Below are 19,038 nucleotides of genomic sequence, written 5' to 3' on the forward strand. Positions count from 1 at the left end.
GTAGCACTACACAAGTTCAGAGCACAAAATGCCACGTATGAACTGTGCTACAGCGTGATAGAATAATTTAACCTTATATGCCAGAAAGTCAAGTTAGATTGCTTGTTTGTTTGTTTTTTTATTTGTTTTGATGTAAACACCAGCCAGGTTAAACAGACATGCTCTCGATACACAGCGTAGGGGCCTTTCACAGGAAACAAAAGTGAGACATGATAAACAAACGCATCTTCCTTCTCCTGATTGGCCAGCTGGACGGAGGTCAGTGGACGCAGGGCTGTAGACAGAGGCCACTAGGAATCGTAAAATAGCGAACTGGAAAATGTCAGGGTCGCATCGCACGTGGGGGGGCTGGGGTCTCTGCTCCTCCCCCTCTGTGCTGCAGCTCAGAAACGGACCGCCCTCCTGTCTGCTTGGGTCCCGTGAGGCTTCCTGTGCTCCTTTCACCTTTGACCTCATGACAGGTTGGCAATGTTGGCCAGGAAGCGCTGGGCCCACCACTCGTCCAGGTCGATGGGCACAAAGTCTGAGAGAGAGAGAAAAATAGACCCACTCAAAATCCAGGACAAAGTCCACAGGTTCAAATTATAATATTACATTGTATTGCCAGGCACCTTCCTGGACACTCAAGGTGCCCTTACATGCATGTTTAAAAAGTGCACGAGTAGTTGCAGAAAACAAACAGAGAGCACAAGATAACACTACACTGCATATACAGGACAGGTTGATGATTGATAAGCATTTTAAAAACACAGGGGTAAAATTGATTCACTAAAATACAGAACAACCTGGAGGAATTATGCTGAACTAAGCAATTTTATTTAATGTGGGCGCACGGGACAGTGGGCAGGTGAGTGTTTATGGGTCCAGTTCCACCGTGTTAAATTTGGGAGTGGTGGCATTAGGCCCCGTCACGTTACCGAGCAGAGGCACATCTGAGCCCCCACGCAGTCATTTGACCTGGACATACTTGGCCTGACTGACTCCACCCACCACACGCCAGACCAGCAGCAACCCGCCACCGAGCAGAGCTGACCGGATCCAGAGCAGCTTAGCAGGGGTCTGTGGATCAGTTAGCCTCCACTTTGTGTCCACGAAAATGCAGAGATTTGATCTGGGGCGTTTAAATATGCAGTCACACCCCACATTGCTCGTAGTACAAGCCTGTGTCCTGGCCAGTCGCTGTCTGTGTCTGCGGCTTGATAAATGGTTCCTAACCCCTCAAAATAACCCCAGGGAAGTAGGTGTGTCCATCAGATGCAAGAAGTAAGATAGGCCATGAATTGATTCTGGGGTCTGTTAATCATGTTTCAGCCTACCAATCATCATCAGGCAGGGTATTTCTGTTCCTCCCACAAATTTCAAACACGCCTGAATCACTGATTACTGGGGACACCAGGTATACAATCACATGGGTTATCTGACCCAATAAGCGATCCAGTCAAGCAGTTTTAAGATTCAGAGCACCAACTGAAGCCATATTGAAAAGTCAAGGGGTCAGGAATGTGTTATGCAAGTCCGTATTTGCGTATAAATCATAACTCTTCTACCTGTCTCGCAGAGGACAAGCTATCTATAAGCATTGGCATAGGGTGTGTGCGTGTATGTGTGTACATAAATCTCTTCTACCTAAGCAGAATTGGGATGTGCATGGCACTGTGTACACACACATACATCCAAATTCTCCTTCGTGCTACCGTTTGCCGAATAATTCTTTGGGGTGATTCCAAGCATGTCCTGAAGGATTTGAGACACTGTTGGTGAAATGAGAAATGACCCCTTCTTAGGTGAAAGTCACTCACATCAGCATGCCCTAAAACCTCACGTATACATAACAGTCTATCCAGCACGTCTCCCCACTGTTAAACACTGCCTGCATGTGACTGAACCCCCCGGTTCTGACAGGTTAGACAGCATGCTAACCTGCAGCTGCTCTGCACAGGACCAGCAGCTGTGGGGCGGAGGAGGGGGAGGGGAGGAGTAACGGTAACTCCAAGGAGAATGGTGTGAGAGTGGGCGAGGAGGAGATGGAGAAAAGCAGAGAGATGGTGTGAAAGGGACGGACGGGAGGAAGAGTAGGTGTCGGAAAGGTAACTCACTCTTCATAGCTGGACTGGAGCTCTTCTCTGAGTATTGCACTAGGCTTTGCTGCTGCTCCTGGTGGCCGTTCTCACACTGACCACCAGAGCCAAGCTGCTGCTCCACCTCCTGCCAGGCTGCGGGACCAGAGAGGCCACAAATGTGAACACACACTCATACACATTACACACACTCATACACATTACACGCGCACACACATGCATTACAGGCACTCGCGCACAAATGCACACACTATCAGCCCGTAGGCGCCTCTATTGGGTGCATCAGGAGGTGGGCACTGGGAACGTGATAATGCACCAAGCCTTGGTCTCCAAGCTAGGGTGTGTGTGGTGCCCAGTGTGGTCCACAACACCATTGAAACAAGAACATCCTCACCTCTTTTTGATGTAGCAAATCCAGGGCAGAAGCTCGGAGGTTCCTCTTATGATTGCTGGCTTCAGTGTGATGCAACTGATTTTTTTGAAGGCCTGTTTAGTCTAGAGCACCTTTTTTTTCCTATTTCATGCTGCAGACAATTCCTTTTTGCTAAATAGTTCAATCTGTCAGTCTGTTCTTTAACTCAAACGACAATGGACTAGCGGCACCGGTAAGCTCACCTTCGTACACAAACTTAACATTCTCCTCGTGAGCTGCGGTGAAGCACTCTGTTTGCCTGTCGACCTGCGGGGCTGGAGGAGTGTGGTATCGCTTCCCGTTCAAACGGTTAAACACCAGCTTCGGCGCAGGAAAACTTCAGGGACAGAAAAACGCAGTGGGTAAGCACACACAGACAAAAAGTGGCACCGTAGCAAATAACATCGTATGATTGAAGTAGGCTAACATGACACAAAATGCCTTTTAAAACAATATATAGTTATTCTTAATAAACCAATGCTTGTCCGTTCAATTAAACGGTTATTTAGTGACTCGAAGCATGGGAATGAAAAACTATAGCAAGAGTATCTGCGTGCTGTATGTCTAGGCTAAGTTAAGGTTGTTAAACGTATCCTGGAATAGAAATAAACTAGCTAGTGTTAGTTTTGCAAAGGTGAATGATCTGCCCGTCCAAGCTAACATTACTAATCATAATGCTTCCGTAAATCTACCCAGGTTGACGTTAGCACTTTCAGCTCTGATCACTGAACTATCCTGACTTGGTCGCGCCTGAAGTTTCCCACGCCGGAGGCTACTTCCGTACACAATTCTGTTACCATGGCGACGGAAGCACGATTATGAAGGACAGACAGGTTTGGGGGCAAAGACAGTTTTACTTTTCATACAACGTTTGTACACATTGAATTTAGTCAAATTATACAGCAGTATAACAGATAGCAGGCAAGTTCGCTATCGACAGCAGACGTTGGACTTTGGTGATCAGCAACAGCAAGGGATAGATTAGTCGTCAGTGTCCTTTTTAACCAGCAAATAAAGCTATTATAAAACTAGTAGCTTATAATGTTACGAAACTGGGAAGGTTTACATATTACAATTTCAAGTGTATACATTTCAAATTTACCGTATAGGTAACGCTAGCGAAGTCACGTGTCAAATTAGCTAAATGTGAACTGATTTCCAGCAATTATAACCTTACCTTGCGGAAGGTCAAAATGTGTCAGTTTCATCCCGACCTGACGCATTCTCAAAAGTCTACTAAAGTAGGTGCGCCTGACTGGAGTTAAACTAGTTCTGTTTCTCCGCATGCAAGTTAAAATAAGTGAGTTGAAACTGGAATAACCTAAGTTAGTTTAACACGCTTTTAGTTGTAATGCTGTCTAACCTAGACCACATACTGCCATTGAACCACATGTTATATTTGCATCTTTGTAACTTCAGCTAGCTGTTATAAAATCATTACATGACACCGTACCATCGGCTAACTTACTTTGCGTCTGGCCAGGGGGTCTGCTTGTGTTTCAAATCGTTGATTTTGTTTTCAATCTGCTGCGTGGGACCTCCAAAACGAAAAGGAAAAACAGCTCACCGTTTGTACATGGTTAGATCGACTAGCTAGCTAAGGTTATCCAGAACACATGGCTGGCTAACGACATGACATTAGAATCATGCAACCCAGGAATGATATCAGACATGGAAAGTTATAGGCTTTTATGTTTACTGGCTAGCTACCGTTTTTTATTTTTACAAATATATAATTGAACTTGCTAGTTGTTTTGGCAATTGACAAGTCACGTGCACAAAAAAAAAAAACCATAGTGTTAACTTAAATATATCTGAACTTAACATTCACGGCTAGTCACTTAGTCTAACTAGCTATCTGTAAATACAATCAAATAACGTTATAGCGACTTAGTTTGATCACTGTGTTGGTTTAAATGACCAGTCCCCACAGCTACAGCAAGCAAATGTCGTCGATAGCCCTCCGTGTGCGCATGAGTAGTCGTATGGTGTTCTCACCTGTTCTTCGTTGTGTAACAAGTTTGCTAGGACCTCTAGTTATTGTGTACATCATGTGATAGTAAATTCCTTGTTAATTTCAATGTGGCACGATGGAAAATGTTCACTTGCACGCCTGTGTTAGAAGTCAGGTTACAAAAAAGAAAAAGTCGCATTTATGTGAAATCCCAGCAATCCCCCTTTTCAGTCGGGTTCTCTTGGCGCTGCCACAGTGGAAAAAATATCGCAGCTTGTGTTTCCAAGTCAGCTGGTCTGCGTCGGCTACTTCACGTCCCGTCAAACGTGGGAGCTTCCCGGCCACCGGAGCGATCCTGGTGTTTCAACGTGTTTCTGTCGCTGAATAGGCAGCTGGCAAGCAAGTGCGGATGACACGCTGTCTGTCCTGGTGTAGGTCAAACATGCGTTCTCTTCCAGTTCTGAGACATGCCCGGTTATGTATCCGAGTTAGTTTGAACGGCTTCGTCGCCCTTGCGTAGATTAGCCTACCGTACTGTATTTGCCCGAACCGGTTCTGAGAAATAGTTAACTTTGCTTTTCTGGGCGGCAATCCAGTCGGTCTTGCGCTGCGTCTGTGCTGAAGAAACCAAAGTCTTTCAGGCTCTCCGCGCACGCCGATGAAACCAGCCCACCGGTGACGCGTAGTCCGTACACGCCTCCACACGCGACTTGAATCTGGAGTGTGGTTAACGCCGGGTGTTTTACAGTACATGTGAAACCGTGAAAGTGTATTTCACACCTAGAAGTATGCTTTCGTATAATAATAACCAGCTGAAAATTTTCTGTGACATGCTGCATTGGCATTTTTTTTAACGAAATACACATTTTTACTTCTGTGGCAAAACTGTCAACTCACGAACTAAACAGCGCAGTTTATAATAATTTCTCGATCTCGGAGACGTACAGATAGGCCATGACAAAATGTCAGACAAAGACATTTTAAAAGTGAACAGCCGCTATTAACACCATTTATATTTCCGAACTAAAGTGCTGAAGTAGTCTATATGTGAGTAGTCTACATTCGTTACGTTTTGTAAGGAGGAACTCGCTAAACAAATTTAAGGCGGTTCAACAGGACGCCACTGAACTAGATATCTCGGTGTGTGGTGTCTTCGACATTAGGGACAAATCGTTTATTCGCTCATTCGGTTTCTCTGATGTAAGCGGACTTGCTGATGTTATGTATTAGTCTACATTATGAAATACTTAATTTGGGTGCTCATTGGTATCACACAGCAACATGGACACGTGGTTTAGTCAATGCTGTGTGTAAAGCAATCAAAACTATAAGCCAATATCAGCCTAAAACTATGGCCTAGAATCATGTATTTGTGAATGGCTCTCTCTCTCTGCCTATCTACAGTCCATGTCCCAGTTTAGCACATGGTGCGACATTAACTTTCTTTACCTTAGCATCTCAAAACTAAAGAACTGCTCATTAGCCCCCCCAAAACACTGGTCCACCCCCCCAGCCTCACCATCAAAGGAGAGAAGGTAGAGGTGGTGGAGTCTTTCAGATACCTTGGCATTACACTGGACAATAACCTCAGCTTCAATCAGCATACCATGGATATTTACGAACGTTGCCAACAGAGACTTACAGCCTCCGCTGTGCTAACCTTGCTCTATAGTTATATGGTTTCAGCATTTACCAGCTTGATACGACAGCAGTCGCATATTAATACTGTTTAGATAAGTGTTTTCAACTGTGGTCCTACCCATGTATGCTTGCATTTTTGCTCCACATTGGGCTGTATTAAATCAGGTACAACTGGTCGAGTGGCCTGAAATGGAATCATTTGGTTATATATTGTGTGTACAGTGCCCTCTGGGCAGGCTTAAACCTAAACAAGTAACAGACAAAACAAAATGGCTGAGAAAGACAGTCAACTGATGGGATCACTTGCACAATAAGAGAGTTAGAGACGTGAATATGATCATGTTAGTGTGATTATCTTTTATCTGGTGAAAGGGAGTTTCTCCATTTAAGAAACACCTTGAGTAGTTTTCCTTGCTAGCACCAGCCTAGTTCTTAAAGTAACTTTTCCAGTTCCATAATTAGTATTATTATTAATTTTAAGTATTCCAAGTATAATGTTTTTTTTATTCCTTTATTGACTATAAAATAGAAACATACCTCATTACACATACCTCTTACATAATGACCAATTTCTGACCACTTAAATTTGTTAACCTAACATACAAGAATGAGACAAAATAAATAATTAAAAGGACATTGGAAAAGCACATTTTAAAACTAAGTAGGACAGTTTCAGTCTGTAGAATCAGTGTAAATTTGGTGATATAATTGTTAGGGAAGTGAGGAGGGTACATGTTGAGAAAGACATTCATTAGATTATTTCAGTCACTTAGGCAGGCGTAGGATGCATTACCTGTCATAACCTGGCATAAAAATGTATTACAGCTCAAGATAAACGTCCTGCCATAGTTACACAGTAAATATACAAAACTTTTACAAAATGGCCACTGCATACATGGCTATGACATCTATGATGAGCTGTAATGTGCTGTTAAGACTACTCATGCCAGTTGACAGTATAATGCAGGCTTTATAGCAGAGTTCAAGTAAAGGGTAACTAAATGGTTCCATTACACTATAGTAACAGTTCTGAGGTAAATATCGGCGCTATACCGTATCCATTAAACTCCCTCTTTAAAGAAGAAACCAGAGGCAAAAGGCAAAGTGTGGTTTTGCTTTGGAACCTGATTGAAACCCCCCTGTCCGTACTAGACAGGTGACATGATGGGCAGCAGCCAATAAATATTCACGTATGGGTGAAAAAAAACCCCATTATTTCCTGTAGATTTCAGAAAGTGAGATTGGGGGTGACATAGCTCAGGAGGTAAGAGAGGTTGTCTGGCAGTCGGAGGGTTGCCAGTTCGATCCCAGCCCTGGGACCTAACCCCTAACTGCTCTGGTGAATGAGAGGCATCAATTGTAAAGCGCTATATAAATGCAGTCCATTTACCATTTGAATTGTGTGAGATACAGTGAAAATGGATGGGGGTTTTGGCTTTGGGAAGTCCTATAAAATTGAGTGTTATGTGCTTCTGAATGGGTACGGTTGTGGGTGTGTGTGGCCTACTGCTATAATCATGAACGTGTGCGTGTCTTTGACTTGACGTGGGATCTCTCCCAATGCAATATGCTGTGCTCTGTAACAACTTTTAAGCACTGTAGATAATGGTACACGGCTGTGATGACGTCATGAACTCGGCACTTGTCAAAGGGGTTTTGGCACGCAGGAGGCTGGGCCCGATTCATTCCAATCCGTTTTCATTTACTCTTCTCTTTTGATCTTTAGTAAAGTAAAATTATAGCAATTAAACTTCAGCAATCGCAATATTTTGGACTTTGGGGTTTTCTTAAAATCCCTTCTTCATGCTCAGAAAGGAAAACTGTGTGTGTGTGTGTGTGTGTGTGTGCGCGTACATTCACGAGTGTGTGTGTGTGTGCGCGCGCGTACATTCACGAGTGTGTGTGCGGTCCCTGTAAATTTCTTCAGTCAGTAATGCGGCTCACAGTCCTCTCTCAGGCTGTCGGTTATGTAGCTGATGTTCAGCAGGCGCTGGTGGTACTCCTTCTCCACCTCTGTGTTAACGGTCCAGCTCACCACCTCCACCCCTCTCTTTGCCCAGTACTGCACAGTGTCCCTGCAGAAGCATGGAGGAGAGACAGAGAGAGAAAGAGAAGGAGAGAGAGGGAGGATATGGAGAGAAATAGAGGGGGGGTTAATGTCACTGCACCACTTGTTTGCAGTTCATTACTATTGGTGGGTACAATATAGGCTATGATTGTAAGTGTATTTGATGGGTCCCTGGTACTAAATTTATAATTTTGCTCCCAATATTTAAAAGGTTTCAGAACCAGTAGCCTAAATATAGCTGAAATGCAGCAGTACTTCATGGTGCAATAGGACTTTGCTTCCCTTTGGGAGACTACTGGACTACCTATTCTCGCATAATCAAACACCAAGTCTCACAAGCACATCAGCTGGTCTAGCAGTTAATTCATACAAAAAATACTAGGGATGACATGTCTCCCTGTCTGCCCCAAAACCTACATGCATGGGCAAAGTGTTAAAACGGCACTTATGATAAACGTTTTCTTTTTAAACACTACATCAATATGCAGAGTGGTGACTATGATTGTAAAACACTACCCTTGCCTGCTGGACCTCCTTTTACAAAGTTTTGCTTGTCAAAATCTGTGGTCTAATCGTACCTCTTGTACAGCGTCGGCCTGCCCCATTACACAAACACGTTTGCCTGCGAGGTGTTCTGGCTAAGAGCGTCTGCTGAGTCAATAAATAAGCAAAGCAAAACTACTGCTACTATGTATGACAGTCACCTACGACCTCAGCCGCTGCGGCTCTAGTTAATGAGTATGTGTGCGTAAGCAGTGAAGTGCAGGACACCCACGGGGAGATGTAGTTCTTCTGCAGCAGGAAGGCCGACACTCCACACAGGTTCCACAGTAGGTGGTGATGGGCCCAGTCCAGCACCACGTCCAGCACCTGCATCCAGTGCCGTTTCCACGGCGACGAGGAGCGGGGCGTGCCGTCGCCCAGGTGACTCAGGCTCCACGGCCGGTGCGTCAGCGCTGTCACCACCTCCGGGTCCGCCTGCCGCATCTGGACCGGGCCGTGAGAGAGGGGACATGGCGAGAGTCGGTTCGTTTTGGGTTCATTTATTTAACAGTGGCACTAAATGCGTTCATTCCACCACCACTGGCCACTCTCTTATACGTGTCTGTGCATGATTTAAATTTGTACGTTTTTTAATATACAGTTCTTTTGTGAATGTTTCGTGATATATTCTGACCTGTATCATTCTCACTGAATTCACTTCCCGTAGCTCCTTTCTGGCATGGCTCTGTAGCTCACTGATTGGCTGTTTTGCACCAGATGCTAATTAATCAGTAACACGTCAGCCAATGAAGTGACGAAGCCCCGCCCCCAGGGTACCTTGTAGATGACATTGGGCTCAAAGGAGCAGACGATGCTGCTGTTGTAGAGAACCGGGTGCTTCCTGTAGATCTTCTTCAGAGCTGCAGCTGCCTGGTGTAACAAGCACACATGCACACGCACACACATATAAATGCATACGTGCATACACAAACACACACACACAGGTTATGTGCTACGGGCTCTCACCTCCTCTGCGTGACCTTTGACATCAAAGTAAATGGTCAGCTGATGTCTGAGACACTCCTCCACGGCCTCCTGCAGAGTGGGGACCTTCTCCCCTCGAAACTTCTCCCTGTGTGCGCACAAGACAAACTGTGAGCCACAAAACACTGTGCAGAAAGTGTTCCATAAATAAATATATTTATTAATCATTTATCTATTCTCCGTATTCCATAACTGAATGAGACTCATTGCCCTGAATGACCTACATTATCTTATTCTTCCTTAGTTATATAAGGAACCTAGTCTATATTATCCTGCTCTATATTACTCATGGCCTAAATTATCCATATTATAAGGTTCCTTTGCTTCCACTTTCTTGCTTATTAAGTTCACTTTAACATCACTGACTACAACAGATTTCCAAAAACCAAATGCATGTACTTCCTGCTCTGTGACACTGCTCTCTTTAATGAATGCATGCTCACAACCACGCAAGGGAGCTGCATGGCCATTTGGCAGTGGGCGGCAGTGTAGTATCACAGATTGGGAGCTGGTCTTGTAACCTAAAGGTCACAGGTTCGGTTCAAGTGTACACTGTTGTTGTACCCTTGAGTAAGGTGCTTAACCTGGATTGTTTCAGTATATATCCAGCTGTATAAATGGATGTAATGTATATGCTATGTAAAAGTTGTGTAAGTCATTCAGGATAAGAGCGTCTGCTAAATGGCTCTAATATAATGTAATTCTAACCCAACATTGAAACAACCAATTTACCCAAATGAAGATTTTTACATAACATGTATTCATTTATACATACACATTCATACCACTGGATATATACTGACGGTGCTATTTAGGTTAAGCACCTTCCTCAAGCATGCAATGGCAGTATCCTACCTGAAAATCGAACCTGCAACCTTTAGGATACAAGCCCAGTTCCATTATCCTACCCCGCCGTCCACCTTAACACTTGAGCTTGAACCTACACTGGCCCCTCTTGGAAAAAACTGGATATACCAGTACTGGGACGCCCCCCTCCTCCCCTAGGGACGGTTCCCACTTGAGCCTGTGATTGGCTGAGGCGTCCAGCTTGCTGAGCTCTGCGAAGTGGATGTTGCTCAGCGCTCCGGATCCGTTGGTGGTCCGGTCCACGGTCTCGTCGTGCATCAGCACCGGAACACCGTCGGCCGTGAACTCCAGGTCCAGTTCCACTCCCGTCGCCCCGTTCTGACTGGCCTGGCAAAGGAGGGAAAGAGAGAAAGATGGAAAGATGGTGAAAATATACATGGGGTACTGATGGTAACAGAATAGAATATCCCTTTGTTCCCATCCTGAGTTGGGGGCTGCCACAGGCTATGCTGGGTACTCAACACTAAATTGACTGATTTATTTAGACTAGTTTATTGCACAGTGAACACATTTCACCTGGTTTCAGGAGTCCAAATTGTTTGCTGATTTCACGTTCAAATTAGCAACCAATTGAGGTCCCCAGGACCAGCATGTACATCCCCAGAGCACCCTATACTGACACCCAATGGAGAAATTCAATTTGCCACCTCCAGTAAACACTAACATAGCTAGATAAAACACACACACACACACCATCACATACACATGTGCACACAATACATGAGGGTGATGATAAAACAACCAGTGAACTGTATTTACAGGTGATCTGAGACTATTTTTCCAGGGCACAGGGAAGGGTCTACAGACATACCACAGATATGTGTGTCAACACTTATGTCTACAGCTCAGTGCTTGGCTATACCCGCTCACAGCCGGGGCACAGAGGCTATGGTGGATCTGATCCTGCAGAGCTGTTAGTCATACAGGGTTTGCGGTTATAGAGCTATTCATTAAGGCCTGACATAATTTAATAGGATCGGTATACAGTATTTGTGGTTAAGATATTGATCTGCACAAATCAAGGCTAGAACTGGGTCAGGTATGGCCTAGGCTACATATATTTTATTTTTTATTTTTTGGGGGGAGGGAGGAGTGTAACTGAAATACACACTGGTTAATATATTTCAACACTCTTACTATACAGCGATACATTTTTTTTTTTTTTTTAATCAACGGTCATCGTATCTAAGAGAAAGCAAGCAACTTCCTTCCTGAAGCGTCAAAAACAAGTCAGAATCTTCCGCCTCGGACTTGTTCGTGAGGTTAAACGAGTTCAATCAAAACAAACTTTGATCAAGGTGATTAAGGAGCTGATTTCGGTAGCTCTGGAAACAAAACATAAGATTCAGGCTCCGCGAGTCTCAGATTCAACTGAATTATGCTATGACCTGCTGTTTAAATGAATGATGAGATGAATCATGTTTATTTATTTCTGTCCTTGCAAACATTATTAATCTTGTCATTATTGCGGCATAACGCTAAATGTTGCACTGCCTTACATTTGTAACTCGAAGTGCAGATACATAGCCTATTTATTTAAGTAGCCTATCAACCAATCTAACCGTATTTAATATCAGAACAAAGCTAACTAATACGTTACTATCATCGTAGCCTAGTACGCTCAGTGGTAATTTAACTATATGTTCAGTGTTTATTAGTTAGCCTACAACTTGGCATTAATTATGAACTTATTAGTAATTTAGTTCTTAATCGGTATGGAACCGAAAGTTGTAGGCTATTTCCTACCTCCCGGATCGCCGCAAGAGTGTTCTCCGGAGCATCGTACCCACCACCCCGGTGAGCCACCACAGAGACGCCGCCGGTTTTGACCGTCTTACTGGGCCGTAACACCTGTCCCACCCGACTCCGGGAGACCTGAGGGTACCGGAATATTAATAGCAAGATGTAGAGTGATGCTGTCAAGCCGGTGGCACAAATGGCACTCCTGGTTACGAGGAGAACCACGACGAACACCACCGAGAAAAAAACAATCCCATCTCCGATCTCCAACATTCCTTAATGTGTACACCTCATTCAATGGTTATACAACTTGACAGCCTTCAAGAAGTATCTAGTTGTGAAAGAGCACAAGGCAATGCAGTCCAGATAGCGTACTAATATCCAGATGTAGGACAAGCAGATATCAGCACAGTGTTCGCTCAGAGGCGATTCGCTGACACTACTGAAATACTGTCCACAATCCCTTTGGGTTTCCGCTTGGCGACCTTGGTTCTTCTTCTTCTCTCAGTTTTACTTGCGGAATAACAACAACTTAAATGTGCATACCGCCACCTACTGTATAGGAGTGTGTACCATCATATAATTTCATCCCATTACTTATATTCTACCCACCAACCTTGTTTTTTAAAAAGATAAAGAGTGCCTTTCTGGCAACTCTTACCCCCTCTCCCTCTCCTTTTGTTCCCAGAATCCCAACCAGATCCCATTCCCCTCCCGCCTCTCTGACTTTTTCACGCAACCTTTCTCTTTCTGCTTCATACATGTTACAATGCATTAAAATAATGTTCTCCGTTTTCTTTAACTCCACAGTTCCCACACTGTTTCCTGTTCCTTTTCCCCAGCACAAACACAGTGCCATTTCACGGCTTCACGGCCTTCGGGTTGGTCCGTGGGCACAGCCTTTTGCAATGCAGGCTGGGTAGACAAGATTATGACTTGTGCAGTACCATGTTTACACCACCAGGGGGAGGTAATTGACCAGCGCACAGATTTAACTACTAAAGAGGGAATTCGTATTCTAATCTCTACCAGGGCACTAGAAAATCTATTCTTCCACATCACTGTCCTCCTTTGTACTCTGCTCTTGATATCATACCAGTTCTTTATTCATTTGCACTGTAATGTAGACATCACGTCATTATCCCTCGTTCTTCCATACTGTAATGTGGATATCACTTGACTTCACAGTATTCTTTGATGAGAAGATTGCAGACATCCACAGCTCCTTTGCGCCCTCTGCGCCCTCCGCCCCCTCCGCGCCCCCCCCCCTGTTTCTCCACATTCTCTCCCCTCACAGACTCTGATGTTTCCCATCTCCTGCTCTTCCACCGCCCTACCACCTGTGTTCTCGACCCTATCCCCTCATCTCTCCTCCAGGCAATCACTCCAAATATACTCCCATTTGTCACCTCCCTTGTGAACTCCTCTCTGTCTTCCGGATGTTTCCCCTCATCCTTCAAGAGGGCCCACATCACCCCGCTGCTGAAGAAGCCCACACTAGACCCCTCCGTCATCCAGAACCACCGACCGGTATCTCTCCTTCCTTTTCTATCCAAAACGCTTGAACAAGCTGCATCTAACCAACTCTCTGCTTTCTTCTCTCAGAATAACCTACTTGACCCCCACCAGTCCGGCTTCAGGCCTGGCCACTCGACAGAGACTGCACTCCTCTCTGTTGGTGAGTCACTTCATGCCGCATGAGCAGCCTCCCTCTCCTCTGTCCTGATTCTGCTAGATCTCTCAGCTGCTTTCAACACTGTGGAGCACTCCATCCTCCTGTCCTCCCTGGCAGCAACAGGGATCTGCGGCACAGCCCTTGACTGGATTGAGTCTTACCTCTCCGATCGTTCCTTTCAGGTTGCCTGGGCTGGTAAAGTATCGCCATCCCGTCCCCCTTGCCATGGGAGTTCCCCAGGGCTCAGTCCTCGGTCCCCTTCTCTTCTCTTTATACACCAGATCCCTTGGCCCTGTAATCTCTGCCAATGGCCTGTCCTATCACTGCTACGCTGATGACACACAGCTCTTTCTCTCCTTCTCCCCATCGGACACACAAGTCCCTGCCCGCATCTCCGCCTCCCTGAGGGACATCCAGAGCTGGATGGACAATCACCACCTGAAGCTCAACCTGGGTAAGACGGAGCTAATCTACATTCCTGCTCTAACCTCTCCTCTCCTTGATTTTTCCATTTCCCTAGGGGACACCTTAGTGACATCATCATCCTGTGCCAAGAATCTCGGAGTGGTGATGGACAACAGGCTATCCCTCTCCAAGAACATCGCAGTGGTAAGCCGGGCGTGCAGATTCTTCCTGTACAACATCCGGAGAATCCGCCCCTTTCTCACCACCTACTCAACCCAGCTCCTGGTCCAAGCAATGGTACTATCCCGCCTGGACTACTGCAACTCTCTTCTGGCTGGCCTACCGGCAGCTGCCATCAGACCCCTGCAACTCATTCAGAATGCTGCAGCTCATCTGGTCTTCAACCTTCCCAGACACTCCCACGTCACCCCCCTGCTCACTACCCTCCACTGGCTGCCTGTTATGGCTCGCATAAAATTCAAAACATTGGTCCTAGCATACCAGGTAGTCAAGGGATCAGCCCCAGCACACCTCCACAAGATCTTCAAACCCTACATGCCACCCAGACCCCTCCGTTCCGCTACCTCAGGACACCTGACCCCTCCCCCTCTTCGCACTTGTGCTTCCCGGTCACGTCTCCTGTCTGTTTTGGCTCCACGATGGTGGAATGACCTTCCAGTGGAAGTCAGAACAGCTGAGACCCTGACCACCTTCAAACAACGACTGAAGACTCACCTCTTCAGGCTGCACCTCTCCCCATCCCTCCCTACCTCCCTGTAGTCTCTAATTGACTTTGTAATCTTAAGGTTGTAGCTAGGTAAGCTGTTTATCTTAGTTGACTTAATTATTACACTTGTGCCTATTCAACTATTGCTTGTTTTAGTTGCATAGACTGCTTTGTTGCTGTTTTTGTTGTGTTAATCAGATTAACCTACAGGCTCCAAGTTAAACTACGCTGGTCGTTCCCTGCACTTGGAACGGTACTTCCCTCTAGGGTTTTCAACACACTGGTTTTGTTGTACGTCGCTCTGGATAAATGCCTGTAATGTAATGTAATATCACTTCACTCTCTCACAGTGATCTGTACTACACTGTAGATGTCACTTTAGCTTTTCTTTATTCAACTGTACTGCAGTGTCATCACATCCTTATCCTCTGTCTCTGTATATTGCTGTAGATATCACTTTAGTTTCTCTCTCGTAGTGTTGATATTTCTCGCATTCTTCTGCTCTATAGCCAAGATATCACTATGCTCTCTCATCTTTTTCTATACTGTAATGTAAATATCACGTTACTCCCCCTCCCCCCTGTACTACGGTACAAACATCACTTCACTCTTCCTCATTCATTTAAATACAGCATAGATATCACCTCACTTTCTCTTGTTTTCTCCACTATATTGTGAATATCACTTCTCTCCCTCGTTCTTCTCTTCGAAAGTGTTGATATCACCTGCGCCGTGCAAATGCCTGCCATCCAGGGAGGGTTTTGCATATGATCACTCGCTCGCGCTCCCTGAAGAAGACGCGAGCCGGAAACGTGTAGCGTGCTTCGTGTTGGTGAGGTCACGGCCACCGCTCTCGGCCTTGTACTCTGTCCCAGCTCTGTCGAGCAGTTCTGCGTTTCGTTACGAGCCGTAACTGTTTGTTTTTGCGCTGGCCTCGAAGAGTACGTGCCCCGTCCAGTGCCCTGTCTTTCGCTGTATACAGAAAGGTGCCAGTGCGTGTCGCTGCTTACACTAGCCGTCTTCAGACAGAGGCAGAGCGGCGTTTGGACAGCGGTCTGGTACAGTAAATAAGAGCTGCTGGGGTCCTCAGGAGTGGGTGGGCTGCCATTAGTTCTGGGTGTGTCACAGAAAGCTCCCGACAGGGTCAAAGACAGAGTGCAGCCCTGCGTGGCTGAGCTCTTTTACTGCCCTGTCTCCTCTCTGCTCTGCCCTCCATTCTTTACCTCTGCGCTGAGTGACGAATGAGCTACCCTGTGTGTGTTTGCTGTGGAACGCGCCCGTAAATCTTCCCCAGTGTACGGGGTGCGTGTGCGTGTGTTCCTACATGCGTGTGTGTATGTTCCTACGTGTGTATGTGTGTGTGTGTGTGTGTGTGTGCATGTGTGTATGTTCCTATATGTGTGTGTGTTTGTTCCTACGTGTGTGTGCGTGTGTGTATGTTCCTACGTGTGTGTGTGTATGTATGTTCCTTTGTGTGTGTGTGTGTGTAAGTTCCTCCATATGTGTATATGTATGTTTCTACGTGTGTGTGTTTGAATGTGTCTGAATTTGTGTGTATATGTGCAAGTATGCGTCTATGTATGTGTGTGTGTGTGTGCACATGTATGTGTGTATGTTCTTGTGTGTTTGTATGTATGTCTGCGCATGTGTGTGTCTGTGTTTGAGTGTGTTTGTGTGTATGTGTGCATGTATGCATCTATGTATGTGTGTGTGTGCGCGTGTATGTGTGTATGTTCTTACTTGTGTGTTTGTATGTATGTCTGCGCATGTGTGTGTCTGTGTTTGAGCGTGTGTGTGTCTGAATTTACGTGTATGTGTGCATGTATATGAGTAGATGTTGTGTGTGTCGATGCGTGTATGTGTGTCCACGTGTGTGTGTCCGCAAGTATGGTGTGTTTGTCTGGTCTTTGTTCATGGTTCTGTGCATTAACACTAGAAAGGTCAGAGCCAATGCCGTCGGGCAATCGGACGTTAAAATTAAAATGACTCAAACATCACAAATTACTTAGCTTTAAATTACTGCATTTTAAATTTTCAATTCTAAAAAATTGACTCAGTAAATATATACAGGCAGTTTGAGACATTTTCTTCCCAAAAACCCCCCGCCAGAAAATAGGCAGCAGGTGCTGGTACCCATGCAGATGTGAATGTATCACTCTCTCCTCCAGCACGCTATTCAGCAACCGAATGACCAACCTTTGATGAATCGCTCAATCAAGGGCTATCAAAACTAATTTTGCATGTATAATCACACATACTTAATTCATTGCAATTCTGTGATGAAGTTGAAAAAGACTTTAGGGTGGGAATGAATAATTGTGGGCATAGTAGCTTGTTATAGAAATAATAGGTTTAGTACACTGCAGAGATAACGCCTGCAGCTTATTCTCAGTTTTTCTCTGAAACTGAGATTTTGAATATACGGAATAGACACGTGTGTGTACGTGTGTGTGTGTGTGTGTGTGTGTGTGCGCATGTGTGTGTGTCTGTGTTTGCGTGTGTGCGTGTGTGTGTGAGTGTGCATGTGTGTGTGTGTCTCTGTGTGAGCGTGAGCGTGTGCGTGTGTGTGTGTGTGTGTGTGTGTGTGTGTGTTGACCCTTGTTGAAGTAGCAGCCCTGCTCTCAGTGTTTGTACAGGAGTGAATGACAGATTCCCCTCCTCCTCTTCTTCTGTAGGTCAGCAGGTTTACACCGGGGAAAGGTGTGTTCTGAACCTGCTATGCCAAACATATCCTCAGACATTCTCTCTTTCGCCCTCTCCCCCACCTCTCTCTCTCTCTCTCTCTATCTATCTATCTATATATCTATCTATCCTGTCTGTCTGCTTGTCTGTCTGTCTGTCATGCATGCCCATTCACTCCTACTCTACAGCAGATGTTTCCATGGTGACCCGTGACACACCTTTGCTCTGCTGCCGGCTGAGTGGAATGTACATTCAGAGACGTTTCAGAGGCATGTCATAAATGAAGACGTGCCGGTCGAATAAGTTTATAACACGAGAACGTACACACATGCTCGTGTACACAATGCAAGCTCTCAAACCTTTGGTTTTAACCTGCAATGCTACTGTCTGTGTGACATCAAGAGTAGTTTTCACTGTTTATGTTTCCAAATCTGTGATATTTGCGAGAGCAGGAGGAGGGGGGGTGGGGGGGGCATTAAGAGTGCTATCACTTTCCAGATCTGTACGGATGTCTGCCGTTCCCAGCAGACCCCCATGTTTTCTCTTCAGCTTCTGAAGGGTATTTATGCTTCAGTGCTCAGACCTCTTTTCTCCTTTGTGCATGTCAACATTTCCATAAATGTTTACGGGATCAAAGACATCTTTTTTTTTTTTTTTAGATTCAGTGTTTACTGTAAAAGCAAAGCTCCCTATTCCACAGTTGCTCCTTTTGGTTTTTAACAGCAGTGTTTTCCTCCTCCTCATCCATCTACGCTTTTTCTGCACTGTGCTTCAGTGGGGCTCTTGCTTATACTGTGTGTCTCGCTTGCTGTTGGGCCCTTCTCAGCCTCAAAAAAATTTGTTTTTTTTAAATTCCAAAAATAATTGAAAGCAGACGGTAACACCAACAGACCCATGTCTCACAGGACCCCCGGTGCCCTCCTTCCCCTCCCCTTACCCTCTTGCCCCGCCCTGCAAATTCTGTTGTATTGTAAGTTATTATTATTATTATTATTATTATTATTATTATTATTAATATTATTATTATTATTGCCATCTGCATCCCAAACAGGAACATTCTTCCAGCCCCTCTGGACCTGCGGGGGTATGGGTGACTCATCATTGTTCTGGCTGGAACTGACCTGGGACCAGAGCTGATCCCAGTATCTAAGGGGAGTGAGTTCAGGATGGGAGAAAGCGGGGGGAAATGGAAGGTCCCGGATCTAATTTTCAGAACGACTCGAGGAATGCTCTCAGACTGCAGGCCACAAGGGGAGGCGTCC

General features: G+C 45.3%; 2 protein-coding genes across 3 annotated transcripts; both read right to left on the minus strand.

The window, feature by feature from the left end:
• Window positions 1-108: 108 nt before the first annotated feature.
• On the minus strand, window positions 109-5,130 carry LOC118219874 (MAPK regulated corepressor interacting protein 2-like). Its single transcript, XM_035403379.1, has 5 exons — window positions 4,489-5,130; window positions 3,959-4,028; window positions 2,694-2,827; window positions 2,097-2,213; window positions 109-523 (listed from the first exon to the last, which is right to left on the minus strand). Exons 1-5 carry the CDS (start codon window positions 4,541-4,543, stop codon window positions 453-455), a joined length of 447 nt encoding a protein of 148 aa, XP_035259270.1. The 5' UTR covers window positions 4,544-5,130; the 3' UTR covers window positions 109-452.
• Window positions 5,131-6,577: 1,447 nt separating this feature from the next.
• LOC118219866 (glycerophosphodiester phosphodiesterase 1-like) lies at window positions 6,578-12,796 on the minus strand. Of its 2 annotated transcripts, XM_035403358.1 has the most exons (6): window positions 12,294-12,795; window positions 10,699-10,874; window positions 9,663-9,768; window positions 9,474-9,566; window positions 8,929-9,140; window positions 6,578-8,160 (listed from the first exon to the last, which is right to left on the minus strand). In XM_035403358.1, exons 1-6 carry the CDS (start codon window positions 12,558-12,560, stop codon window positions 8,013-8,015), a joined length of 1,002 nt encoding a protein of 333 aa, XP_035259249.1. In that variant the 5' UTR covers window positions 12,561-12,795; the 3' UTR covers window positions 6,578-8,012. The 2 variants fall into 2 exon arrangements, with proteins under 2 accessions (XP_035259249.1, XP_035259250.1); XM_035403359.1 differs by lacking the exon at window positions 9,474-9,566 and having other exon boundaries at window positions 12,294-12,796.
• Window positions 12,797-19,038: the final 6,242 nt, after the last annotated feature.

Source organism: Anguilla anguilla, chromosome 2 (assembly GCF_013347855.1).
Source record: "Anguilla anguilla isolate fAngAng1 chromosome 2, fAngAng1.pri, whole genome shotgun sequence".
NCBI lineage: Eukaryota > Metazoa > Chordata > Actinopteri > Anguilliformes > Anguillidae > Anguilla > Anguilla anguilla.